General features: G+C 33.6%; 1 protein-coding gene across 1 annotated transcript; it reads left to right on the top strand.

The window, feature by feature from the left end:
* The first annotated feature begins 3,898 nt into the window (after positions 1-3,898).
* Positions 3,899-9,701, top strand: LOC143043249 (WSCD family member CG9164-like). Its single transcript, XM_076215647.1, has 4 exons — positions 3,899-3,954; positions 6,546-6,682; positions 6,928-7,158; positions 8,876-9,701. The coding sequence occupies exons 1-4, from the start codon at positions 3,899-3,901 to the stop codon at positions 9,232-9,234; spliced, it is 783 nt and encodes a 260-aa protein (XP_076071762.1). The 3' UTR covers positions 9,235-9,701.
* The last annotated feature ends 613 nt before the right edge of the window (positions 9,702-10,314 follow it).

The raw sequence follows: 10,314 nt of genomic DNA, 5'->3' as shown, positions 1-10,314 counted from the left end.
TTGCTCCGTGTAAAATAAACTCATCATAGATACCAGGATTGAAATTACATATTTACGCCAGACGCGCGTTTCGTCTACAAAAGACTCATCAGTGACGCTCGAATAAAAAAATGTTAAAAAGGCCAAATAAAGTACGAAGTTGAGGAGCATTGAGGACCAAAATTCCTAAAAGTTTGGCCAAATACAGCTAAGGTAATCTATTCCTCAGATAGAAAAACCTTAGTATTTCAAAAATTCAAAAGTGTTGTTAACAGTAAATTTATAATTATGAACATATCAATGATAACTCAAGTCAACACAGAAGTGCTGACTACTGGGCTGGTGATACCCTCGGTGAAATAAATATCCACCAGCAGTGGCATCGACTCAGTGGTTGTAAATAAACTCATCATAGATACCAGGATTGTAATTTCATATTTACGCCAGACGCGCGTTTCGTCTACAAAAGACTCATCAGTGACGCTCGAATAAAAAAATGTTAAAAAGGCCAAATAAAGTACGAAGTTGAGGAGCATTGAGGACCAAAATTCCTAAAAGTTTGTCCAAATACAGCTAAGGTAATCTATTCCTCAGATAGAAAAACCTTAGTATTTCAAAAATTCAAAAGTGTTGTTAACAGTAAATTTATAATTATGAACATATCAAAGATAACTCAAGTCAACACAGAAGTGCTAACTACTGGGCTGGTGATACCCTCGGGGAAATAAATCTCCACCAGTAGTGGCATCGACTCAGTGGTTGTAAATAAACTCATCATAGATACCAGGATTGTAATTTCATATTTACGCCAGACGCGCGTTTCATCTACAAAAGACTCATCAGTGACGCTCGAATAAAAAATGTTAAAAAGGCTAAATAAAGTACGAAGTTGAGGAGCATTGAGGACCAAAATTCCTAAAAGTTTGGCCAAATACAGCTAAGGTAATCTATTCCTGAAATAGAAAAGCCTTAGTATTTCAAAAATTCAAAAGTGTTGTTAACAGTAAATTTATAATTATGAACATATCAATGATAACTCAAGTCAACACAGAAGTGCTGACTACTGGGCTGGTGATACCCTCGGGGAAATAAATATCCACCAGCAGTGGCATCGACTCAGTGGTTGTAAATAAACTCATCATAGATACCAGGATTGTAATTTCATATTTACGCCAGACGCGCGTTTCGTCTACAAAAGACTCATCAGTGACGCTCGAATAAAAAAATGTTAAAAAGGCCAAATAAAGTACGAAGTTGAGGAGCATTGAGGACCAAAATTCCTAAAAGTTTGGCCAAATACAGCTAAGGTAATCTATTCCTCAGATAGAAAAACCTTAGTATTTCAAAAATTCAAAAGTGTTGTTAACAGTAAATTTATAATTATGAACATATCAAAGATAACTCAAGTCAACACAGAAGTGCTAACTACTGGGCTGGTGATACCCTCGGGGAAATAAATCTCCACCAGTAGTGGCATCGACTCAGTGGTTGTAAATAAACTCATCATAGATACCAGGATTGTAATTTCATATTTACGCCAGACGCGCGTTTCATCTACAAAAGACTCATCAGTGACGCTCGAATAAAAAATGTTAAAAAGGCTAAATAAAGTACGAAGTTGAGGAGCATTGAGGACCAAAATTCCTAAAAGTTTGGCCAAATACAGCTAAGGTAATCTATTCCTGAAATAGAAAAGCCTTAGTATTTCAAAAATTCAAAAGTGTTGTTAACAGTAAATTTATAATTATGAACATATCAATGATAACTCAAGTCAACACAGAAGTGCTGACTACTGGGCTGGTGATACCCTCGGGGAAATAAATATCCACCAGCAGTGGCATCGACTCAGTGGTTGTAAATAAACTCATCATAGATACCAGGATTGTAATTTCATATTTACGCCAGACGCGCGTTTCGTCTACAAAAGACTCATCAGTGACGCTCGAATAAAAAAATGTTAAAAAGGCCAAATAAAGTACGAAGTTGAGGAGCATTGAGGACCAAAATTCCTAAAAGTTTGGCCAAATACAGCTAAGGTAATCTATTCCTCAGATAGAAAAACCTTAGTATTTCAAAAATTCAAAAGTGTTGTTAACAGTAAATTTATAATTATGAACATATCAAAGATAACTCAAGTCAACACAGAAGTGCTAACTACTGGGCTGGTGATACCCTCGGGGAAATAAATCTCCACCAGCAGTGGCATCGACTCAGTGGTTGTAAATAAACTCATCATAGATACCAGGATTGTAATTTCATATTTACGCCAGACGCGCGTTTCGTCTACAAAAGACTCATCAGTGACGCTCGAATCAAAAAATGTTAAAAAGGCTAAATAAAGTACGAAGTTGAGGAGCATTGAGGACCAAAATTCCTAAAAGTTTGGCCAAATACAGCTAAGGTAATCTATTCCTCAGATAGAAAAGCCTTAGTATTTCAAAAATTCAAAAGTTTTGTTAACAGTTAATTTATAATTATGAACATATCAAAGATAACTCAAGTCAACACAGAAGTGCTGACTACTGGGCTGGTGATACCCTCGAGGAAATAAATCTCCACCAGCAGTGGCATCGACTCAGTGGTTGTAAATAAACTCATCATAGATACCAGGATTGAAATTTCATATTTACGCCAGACGCGCGTTTCGTCTATAAAAGACTCATCAGTGACGCTCGAATAAAAAAATGTTAAAAAGGCCAAATAAAGTACGAAGTTGAGGAGCATTGTAGACCAAAATTCCTTAAAGTTTGGCCAAATACAGCTAAGGTAATCTATTCCTGAGATAGAAAAGCCTCAGTATTTCAAAAATTCAAAAGTGTTGTTAACAGTAAATTAATAATTATGAACATATCAATGATAACTCAAGTCAACACAGAAGTGCTGACTGCTGGGCTGGTGATACCCTCAATTTGATTTTGAGACGATGAACAGCAATACCAGAGCTGTTCCTGTGCCTTTGCGTAGAAATGAAAATATTGTCAAGAAGTAGACGCAACACATTCTATTAGAAAGTTAATGTTTATCTCCATAATTATCATAAATATGACTCTGGAAACTACTTGCTGCACAGAACATGTTCCAGATATTTTGAAATCATTACTCTTTTTTTCCGTTGCAGCATTGACAAACAAAAAGAACCCACACCCAAACGATGACAAGAATTATAAGCAGACGATACACAAAATGTTTCTATGCGGCCATTTTGATCTTCGCAGTGATAGTTACTTACAGGTACATGAGCATGTAAGTTTTACTTCTATTACATCTTTTGGATACTATAGTATATACTTTACTTTTGAATGCTATGGTGATTTGTATTTTACCATTGTGCTTTCTTCAAACCGGTAAACTCTGACATTAATTCTTTAAATCAAATTGTAATTCATCGATTAAAAGTGCAACAATATATTTGTTTTTGTTCATATATATATATTATATTTATATAACCTCAGTTCTAATATACTAAGTAGTTTTCCAGAAACAAATTATTGACTGGGTTTTGATGGTCACATTTTCATCATCTTGTTTGCTTTTCACCTGCAATTTTTTAAATTAAATTTTCTAATACACGAAAATGACAGGAAATATGAAATCCATTCATTGTTCCATCTTGATCAAGTTGATCCATTTTTATCCCATTATTTTGCCTTTACAAATTTTACCAAAAGCAATCGCTACCCTCTTATTCATCTTAATCTCTAATGCCCAATCCCTTTTCCGTAATGGCGTACGCAACTATAAGTCTGGTAACTTTTATCAGGAACATATATATATATATATATAGATATACTGTTCCCAGCTTTGATAAAAAAAAACCACCTATACAAATCTTTAACAGACAAAAATAAGACGGATCCCACCAAGCGAATATGACGGATCCCGATTCAAACATAATTTGTTATTTTTTTTCCCTAGATTGATGATTCAGAAAGAAACCAGGACACCAAAGCTTCCATTTCTTGATAAAAAGTTTAGGTAGGGTACACGAATATTTTGTCAGCGATTTGAGATAATACGCCTCTTTACTCTATAGATAGATTAGTTACAGTTAAATGCAATTTTAATTCAAAATTTGTTTGACAAAATATTAGCCCTATTATAACTTTAAAAGTATAAGCCGCACAACTTTTAACTAGTATAGAGAACATGTCACTGACGAAGAAGAAAAAGGCAATGTTAACAACGTGCACATGCGCGAACTGTAGATGTATTATCATATACCTCCAGATAAACGTATACACTGTGTAAAAACTGAAAACTTTTACGCCATTGACAAAACAAGTCCACAAGGATAACAATTTGTGACTAGGGAATTAAAGGCTTATATGTGAGTTTATAGATAATTGTACGACTTTGCCCCCCGCAGAGCTATAGAAAAACAGTACATTAACGGGTGTTACATGGACTCTTTTTAATTGATACACGGACTCTTTTTAGTTGTTACACGGACACTTTTTATGAATAGAATCACTCGTGCATGATCAGTGAGTTCATGGGCACTTTAAACTTTCAATTAGATTTGAACTGTTTGGTTCACCGACATATTTCCTGTCTTTTTTTTTAGAATAAATATTAACGTTAGCATCAATATTTTTCCAAACAATTCCAGTAAAATACTATTCATATCAGTACACTAAGGGATTAGCCATTTAACTCCAAAAAGGGGGGGGGTATGGTTTTCTCCTCAATACAAAAATATTTTTATCCCAAATTTTAAGAGAAAAAAATTACTGTGGTCAAGCAGATGACAAATTAATGTTCTGCATGATTCCTGATTTTCCGAATACCGAATATATAATAGTGCTAATTTGAAAAAAAAATATATTTGGGTGCTGGCGTTTAAAAAAAAATAATTTCATAGTCAGAAAAGAACATCCCGCCCCCTTTAAGAATAAAAAAAAAAATCGGTCATAAAATGTATTTTCTTCAATATATGGACACGAATAGTATTTTGGACAAAGCTGAAACGAAATGATGATACCGATGTTTATATTTCAGTAAAAAAAGACAGGAAATACGTAAATAAAAATCAAATCTTATCAAAAAATAAAATCCCTATCAACTCACCAATGCACGATTGATCCTATGAATAAAAAGTATTCGTGTAATACATTTCCAAATAAGCAGCAAATTTTGAAGAAAATCTTTCAACTCATATGTCATCAATTTTGGACGGTAGGCTTTGATTGGATCTTAGAGTAACACGTGTTTAATCCCGATCAACACTTGCAGAGACAAACATGAATTAAAAAAAAAATCAAAGTATATGCCTAAATATATCTAACAACAAGACGAAATACATGTTTTTCATAACATTTCATTCACTAATGAAGTAGGATATTCATTATTTTGATACATTTATATTGTTATTGAATTCATATATAAATTGAATTCATATCTATATCAGGGGCGGATTCAGCTGTTTTTAAAAAGGGGTTCCCAACCCAGTACAAGGGAAGGGGGTCCAACTATATGCCCCATTCAAATGCATTGATCGTCCAAAAAAGGGGGTTCCAGCCACCGGACCAACCTGGATCCGCCACTAAATATTAAATTCATGTAATTTGGCAGCAAACGTGCAATTTTTACATTTTTTTCAAAGGGGGAATGGGGGATGGCATGGCACATCCTTTCTTTTTTCCATCAAAATAAAGATCTAGCCTGTTTATTTTAAATAAATTTAGCCCCCCCCCCTTCTTTTCCCCCTTTCCGTTTCCCCCATAAAAATCAAACTTTAGCTTACTAACCACTAACATATTTCTTTAATCTATTTAAATTTTTTTTACGAAGTTGCATTTTAAAAAAGTTACAAATGTATACAACATTCATCTTTTACTTGAAATGGTTCTTTTTTTTATCAAAGTATTAGATTCTTGATTTTTTTTCTAGAAAAAACTCTCGGTTGAAGGGAAATGAAAAAATATGTGTTTAAACTTTAACTTACATTTACTGCTTTATGGACATTTAAGTTTCTCAAATATTCAGTCTGGAGAAATGTACAACTACTTTCTTGAAACGTCGTACAAGTCAGATACAAAACAAAAGTAACAAACAAACAGGCCGGAAACAACCTGACGAATAGTTTTTCTGCACTTGTAGTCAGGTCAAGTTCCTCGGCTTTCGCCTCGGACCTTGACCTAACTACTCGTGCAGAAAAACTATCCGGTAACGGTTGTTACCGGCCTGTTTCTTTGTGACCTTTGTATTGTATCTAATACGTAACCAAAATCAAAAACATAATGTAACTTCAAGTTGATGCTAATTGAATAAAAAAAAAAAAAAAAACGTTCATAAACCAATTCCCAAATTTTTAGATAAAAAAAAAACATAATAAAATGGATAAGCATATATTGTTAGCATGCCGCGATGTGTGTACAACATTTGTTATCGCCGGACTCATTTGACTAGTACAATGTTCAAGTTACTTTATTCTTGTCTGTTTAAATAACATTATTGCAACACATTTTACTTTCAAGTTTGCCATTAACAAGCTACGAAAAAGTAGATATGTATATAAAACATATCAGTCGAGCAATTTAAACATCTTGGTGATAATTCCATTTCAGAAGCCAAGATTTGAATGATAATGGTTGCAAACCAAAAACTGTTTGGTTTAGTAAAACTCCTCTGAAAAAGACAGCTCTAGCTAGTTATCCAGGATCGGGAACCAGATTGCTACGACATGTACTAGAGCTAACTACAGGTGATCATTTCAACAATATTGAGAGAGAGAAAGTGATGTACATATTTTTGATATTGTAATTGGCTAGTTTTGCGAAACTACTGTGTTTAGGGTACTAGTACTGTTAAAATAGTTGTATGACAGTTGTTATTCATTCGTTTATTGTGATTGTCATGAACTTTTGAATGTTTCCTCGGAGTTCGGTTTTTGACCACAGTCGGAACCTGTTGCACGGCGATGCCTTTACTTTTTTATTTTTTTTGTAGGAGTATTAACAGGTTCAACATATTGTGACAAACAACTGTTACAAGATTTTGAAGGCGAATGTACTGACGATGAAACAGTACTTACAATCAAAACACATGAATGGTTCGACAAACTCAAATATGAGAAGGCAGTTATACTAATCCGGAGTCCGTACAAAAGCTATGCATCCCTGTTTAGCCATCAAAATGGCCAAGATATAGGAAGAGGAGCCAGCAAGGTAGATTTTGATTGTAAGTTGTTTCCTAACAAAGATTATGTCCCGATTCAGAAATTTCGGATTATGGTTAAGGTGTCAGACCACCAACTACTCCCTCCAATTTAGAACGTACGTGAAAGTAGGCCTACTCAGACAAAAAATAGTGCATTTGATGTCATTGTTTACTTAAACTAACCAACAAATTGGCAGAAATGAAACTTGTGGTGAAAGAAAAATATATTAAGACCATTTTGAGCCAAAATTTACTTGTCTATGAGTTTGCATTTAACATTGAGGATTAATGCACTCCATAGTATACTAATTTAAGATTTCCAAAAAACCAGGGCTTATTTTTAGTGGTACCTCTATTCTGGAGACCTCTTCTTAAATGATTTTAAAGGTATGTTGAAAATTGAAATGTAGAAAGCTGATACATGTACGATTCAAGATAAACCTGAGGGTGGTAAAGGGTTATTGTCGTTCAACATGTTTTACCATTTTTATTTGACGTGCAGCCGTGAAAAAGGTTCGTTATTCACCGTGTTTCGTGAAATCGGTTAAAAGATCAAAGTACAAGAAATTTTTAATTGTTCGTTCATCGTGAAATGCCAATTTTCTTCCGTGCAGATATCCCCCCTTTTACTCCCCTCATACCTGGTTTCTATGAAGTTAAACTTAAGATAAAATATTAAGAAAGTTGTGAAAATTGCAAAATTTGATTGAACAGAAAGGGACTTTTTATTGGTGGTCTGACACCGTGATTTCGTTGTTCGTACACAAAACTGAGAATAAAATATCTTCATTTGTTGAATTTTAATGTGTACGACGTTGTTAATCAATCACATGGACTTGGTTTCAAATTATTCTCAAGAATGCAATAGAATCGCAAATCTTTTTTTCTGTTCAACAAGTTTTGATATCATCTTTACGGTGATTTCGTCAGAATTGTGAGGAAGTCGGCTCAAGACTGAACAATTTGATTTGCTTAGCTCAAACTCTATTCTTATAATTTTGAAATATATTGTTTAGAACTCTTGTATTACTTTTAATGCATATTCTTCATGGCATCTGCGTTGCGTTTTACAAACTAGTATATAATTGTATTGGGACAAATTATCGCCGGAATGAAAATCTTCAACATTCTGCACGCTCACAGCGAGTACACTATTGATTACAATGTTTTGTTAAATTATGCTTTAGTAATAAGATGTTGTGCTTTTACACCACTGTCTCAAGTGAGTTGACAGAGGCTTGAGTGCCTCATTGGTAATCATCCCACATCGGAAATTGTATCAGCCCTTGGGAAGCACCCTAAGAATATTTTTTTGAAGAGCTTGAGATTTAATTTGATTGTCTATGTCTATGTTTTGTTAATTTATTTCCATTTTCTAACATATTTAAGAAGCTTTTAATGTAACTCGCTCGTCAAATAACGAGAGAAAAAAAGGGGGATTATTATATTTCAATTAACATAGTCTAACAAATTATTTTTTGAAATGTACGACTGTAGTTTCGCCATAACATCAGTTCACCGTGGATACCGACATAATAACACACAATTTCGGCATCTTTGTAACATAAAAGATACTTTTTTTTATTGTTCCATACTGCAACTGAACAGTTATATCTTTGGTGGATAGTTGTCTCATTGGCAGCTAGTCTTTAATTTTTATAATTATTGAAAAAATAATGTAGTTTTTCTCACATTGCTTTAACAACAAATTACTGTTGTTCTCTCGTTATTTTTGCAGTGAAATTTAAAGAATTCTTAGGAAGTCTGTTTGACATGTGGAGATATTTTAACGAAGAATGGATGAAAGACTTTGTTGGTCCAAAATACATAATCTTTTTCGATAACCTTGTACAGAACCCTAAGAACGAAATAAGGAAACTGATGGCATTTTTAGAATTCGAATACACCGAAAAAGACTTAATGTGTGCGGCAAAACATCTGAAGGCAGGAATCCGCAAAAAAGAATATGAAGATATTGATGTAAAACAGTATTTCACACTAGAACAATTGAGTAAAACAGAGGAGTATATCAAAATTATAGAAAAAATGGCTACTGAGATAAACGATATTCCTCATCGCATTGATCGGGATTTATAGCCAGAGAAAACATAGAGACAAATCAAACTTGGGACTATACAAGAGCGTATTTCGTTAGAGACCGACTATTTAACTTCAGGGAGTGGGGCTTATGTTTTCTTCCTAGAAAAATGTTGATTCCCAATTTGATGATAAAAATATTGTGGGCAACCAGATGCATGACCAAAAAGATATTCGGAATCTAGATTTACCAAAACATTATAGTGTTACATTTTGAAATAAAGAAAAAAATTGACTCAAAGCGTCGAAAAACATTAAAAAAAATCTGGCTCAGACAAAATACATACCCCTCTTTTTGAAGTTAGATGATTGATAATTTACTAGCTGTATTGATAACATTTAGTTTGAGTTTTTGTTGGAAGTAGACTAAGAAATGTTTTAAATGAATGAAGCTGAATAATGCATCTTCCTGTTATATTAATAATTTGGTATTCTAAATTGTTGCGTAGAACCACACCTTTTCCATGTTTCCTTTTATATATTTGTTTTGGTATTTTTCTAGGGTTTGTTATCAGGCTGAATCCTTAAAGTTCTCGAATACTTAAAGTTCGAAAATGGAGCAAAGACTCAAATGGCCGGGTAGCTGATAGTTTTTCTTTGAAACTAGAGAATGTCAATAATTAACCTATAACATTTATTACTGAAATAGAAAAAAATATTTTAAAAATAAGAAAAAATACACAGCTCCACTGCGCAAGGTGCATACATTGTATAAGTCAACAAACTTATGTTAAATTACGCCATCCGAAACACATTAAACAAACGACATATGGAAATCGGTATTTAAAAATAGACCTATGTTTTTTTTCCAAAATGATCACTTGGTTTTACCTCATCATCAAATAAACATGTTGTCGACTTAATCAATTAACAAGTTGAATTCAACATGTCGACTTCGTATTACTATGTCATTACATTTATATTAGACAGTCGACATTGTAATGCAATGTTTTCTACATCATTCCGACAAGTTGACTCCACATGATGATTTGATTCCAGTTTAAAACACACAACATAACTAGTAATTCCGACTTTTTTGCAACCAAATAACGTAACAAGTGGTGTACCATATGCGCCTTC

The sequence above is a fragment of the Mytilus galloprovincialis genome, chromosome 8 (genome assembly GCF_965363235.1).
Source record: "Mytilus galloprovincialis chromosome 8, xbMytGall1.hap1.1, whole genome shotgun sequence".
Lineage (NCBI taxonomy): Eukaryota > Metazoa > Mollusca > Bivalvia > Mytilida > Mytilidae > Mytilus > Mytilus galloprovincialis.
This window is presented reverse-complemented; position numbering and strand designations above follow the sequence as displayed.